The sequence below is a fragment of the Gavialis gangeticus genome, unplaced genomic scaffold (genome assembly GCF_001723915.1).
Source record: "Gavialis gangeticus isolate Ggan-Ray unplaced genomic scaffold, GavGan_comp1, whole genome shotgun sequence".
NCBI lineage: Eukaryota > Metazoa > Chordata > Crocodylia > Gavialidae > Gavialis > Gavialis gangeticus.
This window is the reverse complement of record NW_017729003.1, coordinates 36,593-57,962: the sequence shown is the minus strand read 5'-3', so window position 1 is coordinate 57,962 and position 21,370 is coordinate 36,593. Positions and strand designations below refer to the sequence as shown.

Here is a 21,370-nt window from a genome sequence, read left to right as displayed (position 1 = left end):
TAAAATCAACAAAAATGATTGAAAAACAGAGAGACCAGAGAAGAAAATTGGTCAGTAAACGTTGTAATATTACAAAAAGCAAGTACAATTGTTTGTATGAATTAGAATGGAATACGTAAAAGGAACAATTGAAAAAGAAAGAATAGGAATGAGCCAAAATAAAAAGCAACATGAAATGAAAGAATAGAATGCATATAGCAACCAAGTCCGCAAACAATGTAAAACAGACATAAAGAAGGAATGCATAATGATAAAAAAAAATAACCACAACAAAAAATTCTTCTCTTACTTCCCATTGACTTTCTGATGTGCTATTTTTGGAATATTAATGTGACTTCATTTTGCCTGTATAGGTATGTCTTTGCTTTGTACAACTACTACAATTATCCTTTTAGGAATTTCTGTTGTTCTATTGTTCTGTTCATATAGTGCACCTATATAAAACAATGTAAATTTGTGCAGAATGACATTAAATAGCTAAAATCTTTTTTGAAAACCACTCAAACTATTTCATGCAGAACCCAAAATACCTTTAAGTGACAGGCAATTGATGTGCAAACTGTGAAGCAGCTAGAATAAATTCAAATCTTTATCTCCCATGCACAATTCGTATATGCTTCACGCTCACAAAGCCAATAAGAGCAAGAACTTTTCTGAGTTGAAATTTAAAAAATAAAAAGGAACCTTTTGCATTTGTTTTTTCATGCGATATTCCTTTCATTTAGTAAAACTAAACCAAAACTTTACATGAAATGATTATAAGAAGCATTTATCACACAAGAAAAATGGAGAATATGATTTATGATAAATGTGAGCAAGCAAAGCAACTAAAACACTTTATCCATGCAGAGTATATCATGTCAAATCAAGCACATGGAGGGACACATTTTCTATGCTGTATTATACACAATATATAAACCTTACAAAATCTTTTCACAAGAGGCATTTAAAAGAAGAGTACACTTTTTCTACAAGATGTAGTGTGTCTTGATACCTTTTGAGCTTTCTGTATCAGCTTAGAGAAAGACCTGTTCAACTTTACATTTCTCAAAAGGTAATATTAGAAAAACACTCAAAGAACAGAGATGATTTGGCAAGGACAAACCTATTGACCATAAGCATCTGCAAAATGCACAACTTATTCACAGGTTTTCCTAACCAAATCATTGCTGACAACTATATTTTCAAGTCACTGGCTGGAGGTAGCCAGTCCAGAAGGCAGTATTTCTGGGAATAACATTACAGCATCTACATCCTCTGTCACAGCAATAACATTCAGATAGTTCTTTCACAGAGAGGAAAACAACTTGGAAGCACCAGTTAGAAATGGAGCTACAATATCCAAACTACTTGTTCAGCAAGCCTTTGTTTGATGTTATACTGATAATTTATCAAACCTGTTTCGTCTGTCTTACAGTCAGACAAAATTCATTATGAAGCCAAGTAAGACTTACATTCAAATCCTAAACTTATATCACACAAACTTCTCTAAAAAAAAGACGTTTAGTGCATCAAAGGCTCATATCCTGTAAGCAGAAAGTGTTCTGAGCCCATCATGGCAATAGAACAATTAGGTTAAAGAGTTCTTGAATATTGAATACTACTGGCACAGACTGTATTCCAAAAGACAGTCATTGGATGCATACTGCTTACAAAGCATTTAAAAAAATACAGTTTGAACACCCCCACATTGAAAAACTTCATTAAATAAACTAGACTAGGAGAGTGATTTATTAGGAGCAGCTGCTAAGGTTCACCAAAAGTTCATGTAGTCTCAAGTCCAAAAATACTAAGTCAGAACAATACCAAAATGCACTAATGAAATAAAACCAATTTGTTCTAGAGTTTATATTGCTGTAACAGGCTCTTGGTGTGCTGAGATGTACCAATCCCAGCACTACAATTTAGTGAGGCAATAAATCCAATAGTAATTTCTCCTTCCTCATCTTTCCATTAATTTATATATTTAGATATAGTAAAATGTGTTGCCTGTATTTCACACAGTACTTGAGAAAAAGGACAGGATGAAGGAAGCAATCTGGTTGACTACCAGCCAAAGAAATTGAGATACCTGGATCACCTAGAAATAAACAGTTTTACTCCCTTTTTAAAGAAAAGGAAGTATATCAATTATTCTAAGAGTCTACAGCATGTATTTTAGGCTGTGCAGTTATTTTTATGCATACACATTCTGGGTACAAGAAGCACTTGCCCTTTAGCCTCAGGCTTCACTAGGATATATGGTTATTCACTACTTTTTGATTGCCTGCTAAGTATTATTCGTGCACTTCCTCACTTGGTACTGGTGAAAGAAAATGGTGGGTGAGCAAATGCAAGCCTGCCAAACAGTGATATTCTAATCCAGGTTCTGCTTGAAGTCAACAGAAAGGCTGGAGAACATCTTACAATCCACAGGAATGCTCCCTATTCTGCCTGATACACCTGTACTGGGTACAGCAAAATGTTCTTTTTATCCATGCTCTCCTCTCTGCTCTTACTTGCCCCATGGACTCCAGCAGCAGTGGGAAGGAAAAAGTCTAACATGTGTTGCTCCTTAAATCAGCAGTGAGTTATATCACCAACTTCAAGGAAAACAGTTCCAGGTCCAGATCTAATCTCCTCTTTTTCTAGCAACCAGGGGAGGAGGTAAGGAAGGAGAAAGTGATGCTCCACATGTCATTGCAGAGCAGAGTAAGGAGCAAAAAAGAAGAACAAAACAAAGCCAGTATCAAAATACCCCATCTACTTGCAAGTCCACATCACTGCTGCAAAGCTCCAAGTACTTCCAGTTAGTTCAGCTAGAATGGGTGGTAGGAACATATATCATAGGCGGCTTATTACTATAGCATTATTTCTTATCCACTCTGGGGACAATCTTGAGTATCAGCTTCTGACAAACTGTTTTACCTTCTTTGGTTACTCATTACACAATTCTGAAGTTTTCTGTCTGCTGGCTAGTCTTGATTTTTGAGTTCAAACACCCTTCTTTGAAGGTGACGATGGAAGGGTAAAAGTAAAGAAAAACAGCTTTTCTTTTCCAGACTACAAAGAAAACGTATCTGAGTCAAATGTTTGGGGGCACAATCATCTACCATTCTGCAAATCTGTAGAAGCTGGTGCATCAAAATTATGAGCAGAGGCTCTTATACCTTATTCAATCTTTCTTTCATTCTTGGCTTTCCACTTCATTTACGGTTTTTTCACTTTTTTGTAATTGAGACATGAAGAATCATTGGTGAAATAATATAAACATTTTGTTTCTAAATTAATCTTCAGAAACCAATTGAAAAAACTATCCATCCTTCAAACTCTTAATTAATACCTTACCCAAAACTGGTTCATTTCATTCCCCAAATTTTTGGATAATATCTCAGAGCCTCCTGTGAGGTCCCAGCTGGTTTAGTAGTTTCCTTATGGATGGGTGAGGTCTTACATCTCATATGCTCCGGGTTTTCTTCAGGGTTTGAGAAATACAGTATAGGCTGGAACATCTCCAACCTGAAGAAGCCTAAGAGCTCATGAGATCATTACTCAGCATCCAACCAGTGGAAATTAGCAGAGCAAATTATATTTGTCAATAGATTTTATGAAATTATATCAAAATGTCAATTGGGAGATGGTGACTGTGATGATACAAGGTCTGAGAAGAGGAGGAAAAGACTGTGAAGGAGGACAAAGGGCCAAATTCTGACAAGGGAAGGGAGGGAAATTAATTAAGGCTTGAGCTTGGGAAGATATAGTGTATTTAAAAGGGGAAACAGGGCTAGATCTAAGATCATGTCAAAGGGAAGTGAGCAGAAGAGAAGAAAATGATGGGGCAATGGGAAATAATGAAACACTGCAAAAGAAAAGATAAAGAAATAAAATGAGAGTTTAAATGAACTTTAGCTAAAAATTCAAACATTTTATAATATATTTGAATGGTCTGTGCACATCGTTATTTTTAGTGCATCATTTATAAAACAGATAATTTCTTTAATTAGCCTCATAAAGAAAGGAGGAACAGTGTATTTTGGACCGCAGTTTGCAATTTGCAATTCTGTTCCCCTTGCTGTATCCAAGGAGTTATATGGCTTTTTTGATTACTTTTGGTTTAGAGAGAGCAACTGCTTGCCAGTCAGTTTTCTCCAGTTTTCTGTCAACACAGAGGAGACCATTGAGGGTTTTGCTGTAGCTAATTTTTCTATCGATTTTTTTTAAATGACACCAAAATACGTTTATAGAAAAAATGTCTCTTCTTATCATAGTTGTGCTTGTGATTAGTAGGTTTGCAATGGTAACTCACTCATTCCAGGCTCAGTCAGATAGCTGTAGCGCTTACGTAAAGCAAGAGAGACAAAGTTCTGACGCCGGTCTGCTTTCTCCGTCTGTAACAAAACACACTTCTATTTGGTACCTTCAGAAACATTGTTACCAGCTTGCTCAGGTTGAAAATAAAATCTGCATACTTTGGGCTAGCTCTCGGACTTCACAGCCATAAAATGGAACTGGGATGCAACCTTGCAGCTTCATAACGGCACACAGGAATAAGCAAGGATATGTGATCGCCTTTCTCTAGAGCAGGGAGGTGGATAATGGACCAAGACTGGCTCCATTCCTATTTACACCACTGCTGCATGAAAGGCTGGTACTTTGCTGGTGGTGTAAACCTGCATTAAATTGCTACCCCTCTAGAGCAAAAGCAGGAAATGCAAAGAGGTTCAGAGGGATGCTAATGTGGCACCCTGCCTCTCAGGTATGTATTGTAATAGTACAGTTTACACACCACACTCATCTTAGGGCAGTGTCTGAAGTCACAATCTAGCCACATATTACATCAAAATTATAACATCCCCCTATTTTTTAATTCTCTCTTTCATATTACTTAATAATATGATTTTTCCCCCTCTATAAAATAAGACAGCTTAGCTACAAACACAAGTATCCAGACAAAAGACTACAGATATGGACATAAAACATTAATAAGAGTATAACTTAGGTTGAAAAAAATCTCTCTCCCCCAAATTTATTTGTCTTGAAAGCACATACACCACAATGTACATTTGCTTTAAAGTGAGTACATTCAGGACAGAAAAAAGGCATGAAGGGGGTTATTTTAATAGGCACAAAATGCAGAAGTGCATATTAGAAAGCAGAATACAATTGCTAAATTACTAAATTGCATCAGAAGTTACTGTTTCCAATGGCATAGCAGCTAGTGTGGCATTTTTGGTTCTCTATTTATTAATTTAAAAGGTCTTCAGAGAAATCAGGTCTCTTGACTCTGCTCCTTTTTTGGAAAGGGGAACTATCACTCACCAAGTCATGTGAAAACCAATTGATATAGTTATTTTTTCAAATGTAGGGATTCTTTCATGTGATTCTAGTCAGTAGACGGCTAACACTATCAGCAGTTTGAAATGACAGGAAATCTGTTTATAGTTAAAATGTTTCTGAAGGGTTTTTAAATTATTTTTTTCTATTGTCACTTTTAAAACTCATTCTATCCTATTTTATACTTATAAAATGTATATTCACATATTTTTTGTTAATGTATTTGGTAAAGTATAGATTTTTAAACTATGGATATCTAGAGTTTATTTGAAAATAGATGCATATAAAATAATTAGCTGTTACTCCTAGTTATTTCACTTTTTCAAAAAGTTGGGGTTATTTTGAGGAATAAAAATATAATGTGTCAGTATGTAAATGCCTTGTTCACCTATCTCCAGAAATACAGATTAAGGAAAGACTGAAAGTTATTAACATATGTACCCAAATTCCTCCCTGTTGTAACTACTGCTTTTACCTCCAGCAGGGAATAACTTAGCTTGTATCTTGTTAATTAATTACATCGTGCTCTTAGTATAAAATTAGATAATATTCAGAAAACTAACACACACACGTAATTTTATAGCATAAAATCCTACTTCATCACATGCCTTCACTTGTAATCCTTGACAACAGAAACATCAGACATATGGAGTATAGTCAGTACTATTATTCAATGTTATCGTTAAAAGTTATTGTAGTGCTCTTCTAGAATATATTTATTTTTCTGCACTACTTCTGGAGAAAATAAGAACAGAAGACAGTGTTTATATTACCTCATCATCTTGATCTGACTCTGTTTCCTTTTGGTCCCAAGATGCATTGCAGAGACAAGGAATATTATAATGGACAGCAGGGAAAAGAATATCAGGATATGAAAAGGACCAAGTTGGGAACACAAAATGCAAGCCGATTTATAAGGCAAAGCAAACCCAAAATGTCAACATAAAAGAAATAAACATCTTACATCCAATGCAAATCAACACATGATATTATGGAAAGCATAAAAATCTGTGAACTGTAAGCTGACACATGAGTTATAAACAGAGGATCCATCATAAAATCAAAGGAACTTGACACCACAGTAACAAGAGACTTAAAAGTATATTACATACAAAAACTAATGAAGCATAAATTCAAAAGCCTTAATCATATCACAAAGCATTTTCATTTCACAAGGTTTCATTATTAATAGAAAAAAAAGTTAAATAAAAAAGAAAACAACAACTAAACACTAGAGTCCTGGAAGAAATACCTTTTTGTGTGCTGGTAGTGTTATATTCAAGTTGCAAACAGCTGTTTGTGGCAGTCCTCTTGTAGTCTTTGGTTCTTTCAAAAATGATAAACGACCACAAGGTTCTTGGCTGGTGTCTCTAATCTAAAAAAAGGTATTGTACTAGTTGACCCAGAAATACTTGAAATATTTATTTGTACATTTAATATACTCTGGATTTCTGAACCAGAGTATTTGAACACTCTCTGTGCTTGACTCCTTTTCCAATACAGAGGGGGTGAGTTCATGGAGAATCCCATCAAAGTAGATCAGACAGCTGGAAGAGGTGGTTGTACAGTCACACAAAATGTTCCTTTTCATGAAAAGTCACCTAATATGAAACCAAATGACGGCTAAAGGAACTGAGCCAGGACTCAACTAGAAGATCTTTCTGGGGAAGAAAATTATAATCACAGCCTAAATATTAGGCCATTTTAGGATTTTTAGTTTGATTAAAAACAAGCCTCTAAGAAAACACCAACCTGAGTTACATCATTCCAAGAAGTAATATTCCTGTGAATAACCTGAATTTCTCTCTGTCCAGCTTTCCACATGTGATTACTTGCACTCACAAAAAGGATCATACTTTCATTTGCATGCTCAAATTGGTGAAGTGTTATTATGTGAATTGGTTGTTTACATATATGTAACATATGTATGTGCATGCTTGTGTTGGCAGGGTAAGATCAGCTGCACACTAGGGCTGTGAAAAACAGCTATATTTCATTTTGGTTTCAGATTTGGCATTACAGAGAGACAGTGATTCATTTCGGTGTTTCAGATCACTGTCCTGTTTCAAATCGGCCAAATCTGTTTTGGAGTTTTGACGCTTACTCAGTGTTTCAGCCTTAGGCTATAATGGCGAATCACTAAAATGCCTATAACTTTGTCATTTATTGCCTGATGTGGATGAAAATAGCAGGAATGGTAGCCCCTTCTGAGAGCGTGAAGCTTCAAGGAGATAGGTGTAGTGGGTTTTGTGAAAGTGCACCTCAAACTGTTCAAAGCAAAAAACTCATAACCTTTTCCAGCAGCATGCTGTCACCCCATGTGCAGGGCTGTGGCCAGCGGCAGCACCTGAGTCTGCTCTGTGCACCCCGCACCAAATTCTGGGAACACTGGTGCTGCCACTGGCCCCAGATCACAGACAGTGATCAGCTACAGATGTCAATCAGAGCTGTCCTTTCCCCTCTTTCTTCCCCCTCCCAATTCTGAGTTTGTTTCCACACAAGCCCACCTCTGAAACATTCCAAAACATCTGAAACATTTTGGAAGATTTAATCTAATTTCGGACATGTTTTGGAGGCTTCTGTTTCATTTCCGATTCAGTGTTTTGGGCGCCAAAACATCTCCGTAATTAAACAGCTGCCAAAATTTTGCACAGCCCTACTACACATCCAAACACATGATACTGGATGTGTAATCTCTTTGCTCACTGGAGTGATCTGCCACTTGAGACTAAACACAGTGTGGATAAAGAGTACCAGAGTAGGATTCTGTCAAAGGGCTGTGAACACATACTCTGATACTGACTCCCTCTTGTAACTTCAAAAAAATCATCAGTAGACTCTCTCCATGGCCATCTACCTGAGGCAGATTAGACAGAACTACTATTGTTACATTAGAAAAAAACATTTTCTCAGCCTAATTGGTCTTGTGGATTTACTTTTACCTTGATAGAGAATGGCAGTCTGTTTTCCTTGAAAGCATAAAAATTAAAAACAAGCTGCTGCCCTCCTTTTGTCAAAGGGGCTAGATTTCCATAACAGTCAACATAAATGGGTTTTCCTTCCAGAACCTGTTGAAACAACAAAAGAGAAAGTTAAACGTCAGAAAAATGATTCTTGTGCGATACAGCTCATGTCACCATTACCACCCACTTCGCAGCTGTTTGTTCAGATAGAAACTCATCAACTACGCTGTGTTCAACACTGACCTAATTTTGCAGTAGCATTAAATGACATTATAAATACTGTAGATTCATTACAATTAATTTTTAAAAATTCTAATGAGTCAAATTGCTTAGAAATACATCTTCAACTGCAGATATAACAATGCTTAAAATACAGCTTCAACTTTACAGTACAACTTTAACTATAGATACTGTCTCTTACCATTAGTCGTATTACTTTTTGCTGCAAAAGCCTTCCATTTCCAAGACCAACCTGAGAAACTCAACTCAAGGTTGGAGATGCTTTTTAGACAAGGAGGAGGTAAATCCAATCCACCAAGTTGGGATGGGTGAGCAGAGCTGCTCCACAGAAACATTTCCTGACTCCCTAGCAACCTGCTCCCTAGTGTCAGGTCAAGGGACTCTGATATAGAAATCTCTTTTTTCTCGGATTGGTCTGATTCCAAATAGTTTCTACATACAGCTTATCCTATTTGTGGGATCCTGGCACTCTGCCCATCTTACAGACCGGAACCCGAACATAAGCTACTCACACACACCAAAGAAGAGTCTTTAGCAGTTTAACTGAAGGGGGGAAGAGGGTGACCATGGCAGCAGCCTCAAGTGCTCCCTTTGTGAGAAGGCACAAAACACAGCCACTTCCACAACCACCACAGATACCACAGCAGTTGGAGATGCCCCATGTGTTGCGACTGCCCCAGGCATTGAACTGCCCTGTTATACCTCTGAAGGTCTGTATGAATTAGAAATATACCTCAATATCTTTGCTTCTTGCAACTTCTTCAAAATTCTCTTGTTGCTCCAAAGTTTTGTCTACTTTATCATCAGTCATGCAGAAGCATCGCAAGTTGGATTCCACTGGGTCATTCATTTTGGCAAATATCACAAACTTGGCCATATAAGGAACACATATTAATTCCCTATAAAGCTGTGTGGCCAGCCCCACAGTTTCTAGTACCTGATGACAATCTGCAAGCCAAAATCTGAATAAGAAAAGACAAACCAGTAAATCAACTGTCATTATAAAAAGATTTTATTTCACAAAACAAAGGACACAATTTTAAACAGAAGCTCTACTCCAGCAGTAAAGAACTGTGCTAATACTAATGAAGCAAAATGGGGACACATTTTCATGGGGTAGAGCAATTCCTGTAATGAAATCCATGTTCTTCTGCCATTCTGGATTCATATAGTGACTGAACATTTCTCGGTAGCAATAATGGGAGCTTTTGTTGCAATTTTATTGGAGCTATAGATCTCTTAGGGCACATCTACATGATATGTATATTGTGGAGCTGCCTAATTAGCTCTGCAATAAAATCAAAGTCTACACAGTCTATTAGACTGCAGCAAACAAATTAATTCTGCCGCAGGTTAGTACTTGTAAATACAAGTATTATCCTGCAGCAGAATTCTTTACTGTGCAGCAACGCATGTGTAGACACTGATGGGGCTGGCTGGGGCACAAGGGTGCTGCAGTTTGGGGACTGCCCATCAGCTAGCCCTGCACTGGAGCACCTACGTGCCCCAGCCAGGCCTCCTGTAACACACTGAGTTGGGTCAAAGCAGCTCCGAGCAGGCAGGCTGACTCCCTGGGCCTTCTGCCAGCAAGGGCTGCTCTGACCCGGCTCAACATGCTGTGGTCCCAGGAGAAAGTGCAAATGCAGTGGAGTTTATTGCTGTGCATTAATAGCACATGTAGATGTGCCCTCAGAGGGTGCCTGGGATGGTAGCATCTGCATCTTTAGTCCTTTATGTGGGTGTCTCCTGTACATATTCATTCTTAGCACTCTTAAGTACAAACTTGAAGAGATGGTTTGTATTTTGTGGCTAAACACTAGGTAAATTCAATCTTGCTCCCATGGCTTGCATTTAACTACTCTGAGTTCAATCAGTATTCACCAAAATACAATATTGGCCAAACTGGGAGAGAGATGGAAAGATAAAGCAAAATCCCACAAGTCTAAATTGCTCAAAGAGATAAGACACTTCCCTACAGACTCTATATTACACTGTCAATTTCTCTGATTAAGCTTAGGAACATGGTAACAATTAGAATATCAGCAGACTACTAAATAATTAATCTGTAGTTTATTCAATGCTTTGCTATGATTTATGTCTTTGGCTCAGTAGCTCTGTATCTTTTTTACATTTGAATCCATCAGCGAAGCATTTTATTATCATGAATGTGCTGCATTCCAAAATAAATACATGGTAGATCCTCTTTACCAGCATGATCATTTTTAATGGAGCTTACGTGAAGATTTAGTTAAATTCTTTTTTTTGTTGCTGTTGATTTTTAAAAGTCAAAATGTAGGTTTGTCACAATAATTTTGACAAAACATGACTTTTAGTCAAAAATAGCTTCTTTTGTGGGGACGAAAATCATTGTTGACATCCGCATTTTTAAATGAAAGCTGCAAAATCAAAATTTATCCCCAAACAGAATTTATTTTTATTACTAAAAATGGTTACTGGATTTTCCTCCTGGAAAACAGTATTTTTTTATTTGTTGCAAATTTCATTATTATTATTGAAATGAGAATTTCTCTGGGAGAAAAATTCTCACAAAAAAATGGGAGCTCTATTCATGCTTTCTAGGGCTGCGTGAAACAGCACCATTTCATTTTGATTTCTGTTTCACCATTTTGAAGTGTTTCATTTCATCATTTCATTTAATTTCAAAGCACTGTTCTGTTTCATTTTGTTGCAACCGTTTTGCTGTTTCGACATGTTTCAACATTACACCCATAAGCTATATTGGGGAATTGTGAAAATGCCTATAACTTTGTCATTTCTTGCCTGATTTAGATTAAAAAATGCAGGGATGGTAGCCCCTTCCGAGGGCATGAAGTCTACCAAGTTTCAAGGAGATAGGTGTAGGGGTTCTGGGAAACTGCACCTCAAACTGTTCAGAGCGAAACTCATATCACTGGCTGGCCGCAGCTGCTTGCTGTCATCCCACGTGTAGATCTGGGGGCCCGTGCCCATATAGCACCTTGCACCATATGGGGGAAACCCATATATCTGAACTAGAGGCAAGGATATAATCAAGCTCTTGGAAATGGACTATGACTCCAACTATTATTCCCAGGAACAGTAAGATTAATAGTTACATTACATTACAAAAAAATCCTTCAGTCCCTTCAAAGCATGTAATAAAGTAGGCGGGGGGAGGGGCACAGTGGCAGCAGGAGTGTAGTGGTGGTGGCGGGAGAGCAGCAGTGGTAGGCGGAAGCTCCCGCAGATGCTGCTGGTGCTGTCAGTGGTGGGAAGATGCCACCAGCGGTGTTGGCGGTGGGGTGGTGAGCAGCGACCACTCAAAGGCACTGCCAACAGTGTCAGTGGTGCCTTTTTGTAGGGGGTGCATGTACACCCGCATGCACCCCCTACACATCACCCCTGAAGCCCTCCACTTACAAAAGGCTATGCTTTTGTAAGTGTACATCTCAGATTTAGTTAGTCTAAAAGGTACAAATCTACCCTGCCTTCTGCCTGACTTCAGACTAAAGTGGCTAACTACCTCTCTAAATTCTAAAACCTCAGTCTGACCAGGCCTAGGTAGGAATTCATCAGCTCTAAGCAGCTGCATTCCTTGTTAAAGCTAATTTAATGGGGACAAATGAGCCTCATTAACTAACCAGCAGCAAGTAATTACACCTTTCTCTAATGGAGAAGAGACAAAAACTCTATCCAGGAAGACTGGAGAGAAGCAGAGACAGTAAAAGAATGTAGTAACCCTCCAGGCTAAACAATGATATATAAATTTGGTTTAGAGTCTCCTGTTTGTATTTGACTGAACTGAAGGCGAAAATTAAAGGCAGCTTCATGGTTCAGGAACTTGTGAACCATTGTGATATATATGTTTGAGACTTGCAACCACTCTACAATAGCTGGCCTGAGAAATTTTCCAAGGTATATCCTGTACTGTCACAAAAAGAAAAGGTGCACAGAAACATTATTTATTATAGTTAAGTAGCATTTGCAGTCTAATTTCCTGAGGTCAGTTGCTTGAAACTTTCAGAAACATTTGCCTTTTAGTTGCAGTTTTCTAGGATTGTTCTCCACATGAAGCTAAACACAGCAGCATAATGAAAAATGTGGAGGAGATATGAAGGAGAATTCAGAATAACAACTCTGTACTTTGTGATTTTTTTTCAGGAAAACAGCTTCTAGTAGTGCAACAGTGTGTGCAACTATCAGTAAAGATTGTATCCTGATGCGTACGAAGAAAGACTTTATTTGCAACTCGAACTATGGCATTTCCTGATGATGGAATGTTGAGCTGTGTAAGACTATGTCCTAACAAAACACCTTTTTGGAAAGAATTTACACACAGCTGTTGTACATCAACAGTGTTTCAATAAATTCAATGGAGCTATTCCAATTTTCTCTAAGGGTCTGGCCCATAATCCCTATATCTGCCATATTTAAGAATCATGGAAAGCTGAACACAAAATCTTAACAGTTTTAATTTGAGGAAACTATGCATTGCGTCTGTTTGGTATTTTCTATTACTATACCTGGCTGAAACGTTAGTTGTGAAAGAGACGCAATCATTTATAAATGTCAGTGGAGTGGTTCCTGTAATATCCTCCCATTGTGCAGGTGAAGTACCTCCTAAGAAAATAAGTCACATGTAAGACCAAACATATACCACAAGCATCCATCCATTTTCACACACTACAAAAAGATGTCTTCATCCTGAATTGCTTTGCATCACACATAAAATGAAGAGCCTAGATACAAATCCTCTCATACATCTCAGTAATACCTTACTTATCTTATAGAAAATGATCCAAATGCAGCCAGATAATCGTCATAGGTGGTATCGTGGCTCAGCTGGGTCAACAGCAAAATTCTCAGTAATATTAATGAAGACTGCATTTTATCGCCATCCATCCCCAAAAACACTGTTATCAAAATTACACTTCTTCCTATTGACCATTTAATAAAGGGTTATTAAATGGTTGTTGCTATAAAGCAGGAGTGGGCAATTATTTGGGCCCAGGGGCCACATAGAGAGTTTTGATGAGTTGTTGCAGGCTGGGTCAGTAGCCCACCCCCCTCCCACTCCCGTTACAACAACTCACCAAAACTCCCTATGTGGGGGCACCTGTCACTGTCAACGAGCCAGGCTGGGGCTCCACAGACCTGGTGCAGCTGCTTGCAGCCTTTTCACCCCCTGCTACAAGCTGCTAGCACTCCGTGTTGGGCAGCAGGGGCCTGCCCAGAGCCCAGGGCAGCTGTGGCAGGCAACTGGGAGGCTGCAAGAGGCTGCACAGGGCCCTGGCCCAGCTCATTGCTGGTGGTGGGTGCATGCATGCCTTGGGGTGGGGAAGTGGCTGAGGCTGCACTGCCACAAGAAGGATCAGGCCCCTCACAGATCCCCCACCATCTGCCCTGAGGGCTGGCATGCCAAAAAATGTTGCCATGTGCCATGCTCTGGCATATGAACCAGGGGTTGCTGACCCCTGGTATATGGCTAGATTCAAACCACAGAATGAAATGGAATGTTTTCATTGACTTCACTGAGTTTTGTCTCATCACCTGCTGTATGTAAAACAATGGAAGCATTACTACTAAAGAAACTCTTGCATGGAGTATATTCTGCTCTAACCTGTAATGCTACATAAAAGTCGAAGGCTTGGAGTGGTGTCTCCTTTGTACCCATTGGTTACACCTTCTCCTGATGGGGGTGGCACAGGAATTGTCATGGTTATTGGCTTATGAAATTTTCTTCTTCTTGGTTCCACAGTGACAATGGGACTGAAAGTTGCTTTGTTTCCAAGGATTTTTTTGACAATCTCATCTGGAACTGGTTGTGCCTATGAGGAGAGAGAAAATATTTCAAGTTATGAAAGAAAACTTTTTTAGACAAGCAGAATCTTTTCAAAAGGGGAAATATATTATTTTTTTCTCCTTTTAGTGTTTTAGGACATTTTTACACATGCTCCAGGGGTGAGGGCATTTTAATTATAGCAGCTCTGAAAGCCATTCAGGCTCCTACTCTCAAACATCCCCTTACAGTGGAAGCTGGAAGGGTGTAGAACCATTGTGTCACATGCACCAGCTGCTTCTCCAGCATCTTCAGGGCTTCTGCAGCTTCTTTATATAGTTCACATGCACTGACAGAGCTCCTGGCTGGGGTGCAGAACTGGTGGTCTAAGGGCAGGAAGAGGTGATGACTGGTACTGCCGTGAGCCTTTGCTTTTTCTTCCATCCATATGATGTTTAGACATTTCCTAAGAGAGACTGATGCTTCTCCTGGACTTAGCTGAGCAGTATACAGGCAGTGAATGGGAGGGGCAGAAGAACAGCTCTCATTACAGGCAGTGAGTGAGAGGAAAGTAGAGAACAACAGGAGATAGGTAGTTGAGCTGTTTCTTTCTTCCTGACCCTGGGCTCAAGCTTGATTCTAGTGACCATTGCCTTTTCCAACTGAGAGCTATCTGGCATAGCCTTATAATTTACTTTTAGCTTACACTCTGGAGACTTCAATTGCAGAACATTCTGCAAATTAAAATAACAATGGCTGGTACATTTTGTTACCTGGAGGCCCACTCGGATTCTTTTGGTTAGAGCTCCCTCAGGAAAGGAAGCTTGGACTTGTGGCACTGTTGTGCTACTCAAGACACCTCCCTCAGGACCAATTTGGTTACTTTCTTGCTTAATTCGTGAAACCACTGCAAAGTACTGAGGAAAATCCTTTGTTATGATTCTGCAGATACGCTTCTTTTCCAGTTCCTCAGCACTATCCAGCTCTGTAGGAAAAAATGTTTAAAAATATTCACGTATCATTTATTTGCAAGTATTGAATATATCTATTTACAAGAGCAGAATTTTATTTTCAGTCGTGGAAAAGCTGAATGTAATGCCAGACTTAAATGTCCAAAAAGGCTTTAAAATAGAAAAAAATTGTTGTGATTACCTTGTACTTAATTAGTGATTGTGATTATTGTGTGATTAAGTAATATCCTATAGCATCATAGGCAAGTTATTGAATCACAGAAAAGTAAGGTTGGAAGGGACCTCAGGAGGTCATCTAGTCCAACCCCCAGCTCAAAGCAGGACCACCCCCAATTATAATCACCCCAGCTAAGGTTTTGTGTAGACAGGTTTTAAAAACTTTCAAGAATGGAGATTCTACAACCTCTCTCTGTAACTTGGTCCAATGCTTTACTACCCTTCTAGTGAGAACATTTTTCCTAATATCTAACCTAAATTTCCCTTGCTGCAACTTGAGACCATTGCTCCTTGTTCTGTCATTTGCCACCACTGAGAACAGTCTAGGTCCAGTCCACAATGCTAGCCTAATTTCCAATGGTTTAACTTCTAATTCTGACCCAAAGTCACATTAACAATGTCAGCAGCTACAGGACCTAAGGGTAAAGTTACACATTATATTAGACCATACCAAGGGCACTTAAAACACAAGCATCTACATGTTAAAGCTCATTAACACATACTAAGCATCCTCTGAGCATCTTAAAATTATGCCACTTCAGGCAAGTGTTAACTCTGGACCATACTACAGGCAACCCCCACTTAGCTCTCTTAATTGGTTCCTGAAAAACCCAGGGTTAAACGAAACGAGCATTAAGTGAAACTGAAAGTATTTGACAACCCAAGATGGCAATTGCAATTTTTTTTAATGACCCAAGATGGCAACCGCAAGCATTATAACGAAACTCACTAAGTGCTAAGGGAAATCAGGTATCAATTTAAAATGAGCATTATAGCAAAATAGCACTAAGTGAAACAGCGTTAAGCAGGGGTTGCCTGTATCTAACTCATGTTAGGGTAACTTCAGTCTGCTGCATGGAGATAAGATGAGCAATGGAGCCCAGGTGTCCTGGCTCCTAGTTATGCTTCTGTTCCACAGCCCTCTAGTGGCAAGCCGGAGCTGTGCACACAAGAAACAGACAAGAATCTTCAACATGTGACTGTTCACAGCACATTCAAACTTTAACACCACTTAACATGCTACATATTTAGCGGGGTCTAAGAGTGATGTGTAACTTCACCCTGAGACTGTAACTTATTTGGGATATCCCTAAGGTTGTCACAGAACTCATTATACCCTAAGCTCATTCTAAAATTTGTGACAGGGTACTGAAGATGCATGCTAATTATCACCTCCAGTTCACAACGAAGAACTTCATCAGCTCATATAGCTACTTTGCAGTACACAGATGATAGACTCTAGCTAAAATGAGTCCCTGTTTACCACCAACCCAGGCTCACACCATTAATATAAATGGAAAGAAAAAGAAAAGGTGTTTTTATTTCTGAACTGGCCACCTAACTAATAAATAACACATTTTTGAACTTCTATATAACAACAATCTAATTCACATTTTTACTGCTGTACGCTGTAGGATGTGTGTGAGCCAACTTTGCATTCCCACAATCCCTAGAACAATTTCAGAGGCTGCTGCAGCAGCCAGGGATCACTGAACTTCAAGAGACTCTGGCTACTTACCCAATATGCCTCTATGCCAAACAGAAAATCCGACGAATCCTTAGCTGACCACTTTTAGATTTTAAGGCTGCAAAGCACTGTTTAGGGCCACAGTTCTGTATCAAAAGATTTATCATATATAGTGCAGTACACATACACACACATATGTATATTAGGGATGTAAATACTGTTAAAAAATATTAGTTTAACCTCATTTAATTATATGGGTTAAATGATTACCCAATAACACAGCAGCTCGGACACAGCTGCTGCTGGGAGCTGCTCCAGGCTCCTGGGGCTCTTTGACTGGAGGGAGGGGAGTAGGAGGCAAGCCCAGACAGACAACACAGCCCATGTGAAGCTCTGCACTGGGGGGGAGGGAGCATCTGTGAATAAGCACTGTGCCCACCCTGAGCTAAAGGATAATTGGTAAGCTAACCAGTTGTCACTGCACTTATCAGTTAAATGATTAATCATTTAACCTTTCATATCCCTAATGTATATGTGTGTGTACGTATAATGCTGATGAAATAAATCCTTGATGCTTGCAGAGTTATAATGTTCCATCATATTGAAACAAAAATACATTACTAAGTAAAATGCTTCTTTTTCTTACCTAAATATGGATTTCTAGCAAAAACTATATAGGGGTAAGGTGCAAGAGAGAAAATATTCAGTCCTGAGACAGTGGCATGTTTAAGGTACAATAAAAATGTTATACAGCTGGTAAATGAAAGGTAAAAATCCTTTAGTTTATAATGATGACATGTGCTTCTTCTCTGCACATTTAAGAGTGATTATAATTCCAAAAATAACTTCAATTCTGATGCTGCAGAAGGAAGGTCCTCCTTTCTAAAGCTCTTACTCATACTGTGTTGCTATGGGCTAGGGACAGACATTACACATAAAATGGTTTAAATGATCAGACACTGGTTTAAACCTGTAGCAGAACATACATTCAGTGCACATTAACCAGTTTGAAAATGGCTGAAACTGGTTTGAGATAAACCTGGTTGAAAGTAATATCAGACTTAACTGATTTGGCTCAAACTGGTATATGCAATGTCTGTCCCAGACCCCTTGCTGGTTTAAGATAAACCAGACACCTGCAGCATCCTGGCATGCTCTCTGGGTTGAACGGGGCTCTCTGCTCCACAGCAGGAATGGCCCCTCCCCTCTGCTCCCTGGCTGGAGCTCTGGCTGCAGGCACAGCAGGGCCTGTTTCGCTTGCCCCTGCACTATCCCCACTCCCCCCTTGCTGCTCAAGCAGGAAATCCCTCCCTCCCATCTCCACAGCACAGACCCCAGCCCCACGGACCCTAGGCATGTGGTATGCTAGCTACTGCAGATGTGTGTGTGTCTCCATTTTCAGTGGGACACACAGGCAGAACAGTGACCACTTAGGGCTTTTTGGAGCTAATCAACAGGTCAGGTGTTCAGCCATTTAAGAAGAGTTTGAAGTAATGGAGAGAGGCTATTGGTTTGCTGATTGGGTGATAAACACTGTTATCAGCCCCCTGCTGGCTTCTTCGCCTGTCAGTTTGCTGCAGGCAGTATAAAGAAGGAGGGAGGGAGATTGAAAAGTTCTGTATCATCAACAGATGCATGCACCGCATACCCCCACCCTTGCCTCAGGGTACTAACAGGGTGCTGGCAACCCTCCTGCCCCTTAAGCAGCAAGTGGGGAAAAGCCTGAGACGGTGCAGACAGACCTCCTTAATCAGAGGTCCTGCCAGGGCTTGGCCATGTCCCACCTTATCTCATTGCTGTGCTGCTCTAGCACCCCCCAGCTTGTAGCCTGAGCTGCTGCAGGCACGTGCCTGAATTTTCTCAGTCCAGAGGGGATGTCTGTCTGGTTACAAACTAGTTCAGCCTAGGCAGGTTAGACTAACCTGCAAAGATTGAATCAATTCAGGTTCAGGCTTTTTGAATCGCTGTCCCTAGCCTTAGAATATGTAAGGCTAATAGGCAAGGATACTGTCTTGTCACTATATCAGCTCCTATTAATACTAACTGAGAAATGATAACATAGAGCTCACTAATGAAACAGGTAATCTGTCTGTTGCCACTGAGAGGAATGACTTGTACAAGATGGGGATTTGGATCCACAAGTTAACTATGGACTGTCACCCTGACAGCAAAATCACATCCATTCCCCTGTATAAGAAATTATTCATTTTGCCCTCAGAAAATCAAAATCAATGCCAAATACTGGACAAAGATGGATGGAAGAATGACAGACAAACATTGCAGAGGAGCTGCAGTGTAAGTAGGGAGATTAAGCTTTGGACTGGACCCAGGAGGCCTGTCAAAGCTGCAGTGCCCTCCAGAAAAACAACAAAAAAAATGGGTGAACAACACTAAACCACTTCTCTTTCTTTCATACAGTAAGAGGTGAACAATCCTAAACCACTTTTTATTCCCATACTTAAAAAATGCAGAGCTAGGATGAGCAATTTCATGAGTCAGGGAAGACTAGTTCTAGGAGGAATCATATTCCCTAAATATACTGTAGTCACACAAGTTGCATGTTTATATCTATAACATTAATGTAGATCTAAAAATCACTATTATTTTCCTTCATTAATTACATCTATGCAGTGCTTTTCATTTAAAGAACTTAAAAACATATTAGTACAAAAAAGCATATTGTACAAAAAAAAGCACATTGTACAAATAGGAAGAGCATAGTATTAAATGACTTCCCTTTGGTCAAACAGGAAGTCTGTAGAAAAACTGGGAGCAAAATCTTTAATCCTGTCTTTTAGATTTCTGAACTAACTACTTGACCAAAGTGGTCCTATTGCTGTCAGTGTAGGTATGAGTATCTGCAGAAATGCAGCGTCTCCTGATGAAGATTTTTTCCAAGTATACAGCATATGACTATTTTAGTTATTTGTCTGCACCATTCTGAGAAAAGTCGGTGTGAATATTAAGAACATAATAAGTGCTATACTAGGTCAGACTAATGGTTCATCTAGCCTAGTACTCTTTTTGCAACAGTGACAGGAGTGGATGCTATAGAGGGACAGAACTGAACCGAGTATATTTACAGTAATCTATCCTCTGTTTATTAGCCTCTTTGGCATCTGCTGTCATTGGTATAGAGATACCACAGGAAACATCTCGACTTTTTTGTTGAATAGCTATTAATAGATCTAGTCATCCATGAATTTGTCTTGTCCCTTTTTTAATCTGGTTATGGTATCTGACTCTACAACCTCCTGTGGCACTGAGTTCCACAAGTTAACTATGTATATGTAAAAAAGTACTTTCTCTTGTTAGTTTTAAACCTGTCTCCTACTAGTTCTAGTATTCTGGACTTGGTGAATAATAGTTTCCTGTTCACTTTGTTCACTACATCTGCAAAAAAGCAGTTTTGCTGAAAACTTAACATTTACACTGCGACCTCTAGTAGACAGATTAACTGAAAGTAGCAATGATGGCATAAAAATTATCTCTGCCCTCTTTTATTAATTTTTCTGTCCCTCTATGAAATGAAAAACAACCGTGTATGTGTGTGTGTGTGTGTGTGTGTGTGTGTGTGTGTGTGTGTGTTCTTTCAAGGCTATATTTAATAGTTGCAGTTGTTATCATGTTATAATTGTTTCTATATTATTTTGAACCTGGCATCTAGTTTCTCCAGTAGATGGTGCTGCTTCCAGTAAATAATTAGGCACATTTATTTACATTCTCAGCATTAGCCAGTGGAAAAATAATGAAGAAAAATGTTTTTTTTTCTATCACTACTGACCAGCTTTACAGCAAAGTAAAAATAAATAAGAAATTGGGGATAACCAAACTACATGTTTAAAAAGATAGCATATTACAGAGTGAGGTGTATAATACAATTTATAACTCTGTACTACGCAGCTAGGAACAAACAAATCTAATGAATGGGAGATAGGTAACACAAAACTGTCCAGTGGTTTGTAATATAAATAGAATAATGGACATTCTATTTATAATGGACATTCTATTTAGAGGGCATTACCTATTTTTTGAGATGGTTTTATAACAAACGTCTTTGCAAAGGCAAACAGACTTTATGGGTATGCCAAATCATTTTACTTGCAATAATGTCTTGATCATTTACTTTCCAGTTTGAGTAGAAATGAACTCACAGTCAATGCTTGGACTCAACTCCAAACTTACGTGAAGATCTACAGAATTGATATAGGGTTATGTTTCATATCTGTTTCAATTTGGCTGCTTTAAACCAGTGAATGCTAACATAAATGAACTCACCTTTGACAGTTATAATTCAAATCTGAGAAGCAATGATTTTTGTTGGTGATATCTTCCATTATTTTGTGTACTAGCTCATAGTACAAAGCTATGAGACCGTGATCATCGCCTGCTGGGATTCACTGTCCAGCACAAGGTGGCAAAGGCCTGCAGCAAGGCAGCA

General features: G+C 39.0%; 1 protein-coding gene across 7 annotated transcripts in view; it reads right to left on the bottom strand.

Moving 5' to 3' along the window:
- Positions 1 to 21,370, bottom strand: part of LOC109290924 (ankyrin-3-like) — a 106,955-nt gene that overhangs the window by 49,810 nt on the left and 35,775 nt on the right. For 4 of the 7 annotated variants that reach the window (XM_019507750.1, XM_019507747.1, XM_019507748.1 and 1 more), the window contains exons 5-11: positions 15,048 to 15,259; positions 14,116 to 14,323; positions 13,019 to 13,115; positions 9,250 to 9,478; positions 8,256 to 8,381; positions 6,566 to 6,688; positions 4,286 to 4,367 (exon numbers count right to left, since the gene is read on the bottom strand). In XM_019507750.1, coding sequence (XP_019363295.1) covers positions 4,286 to 4,367; positions 6,566 to 6,688; positions 8,256 to 8,381; positions 9,250 to 9,478; positions 13,019 to 13,115; positions 14,116 to 14,323; positions 15,048 to 15,259 — 1,077 coding nt within the window. Of the gene's footprint in view, positions 1 to 4,285; positions 4,368 to 6,086; positions 6,114 to 6,565; positions 6,689 to 8,255; positions 8,382 to 9,249; positions 9,479 to 13,018; positions 13,116 to 14,115; positions 14,324 to 15,047; positions 15,260 to 21,370 lie in introns of all 7 variants that reach the window. The other 3 variants (XM_019507744.1, XM_019507745.1, XM_019507746.1) reach the window with 1 other exon arrangement.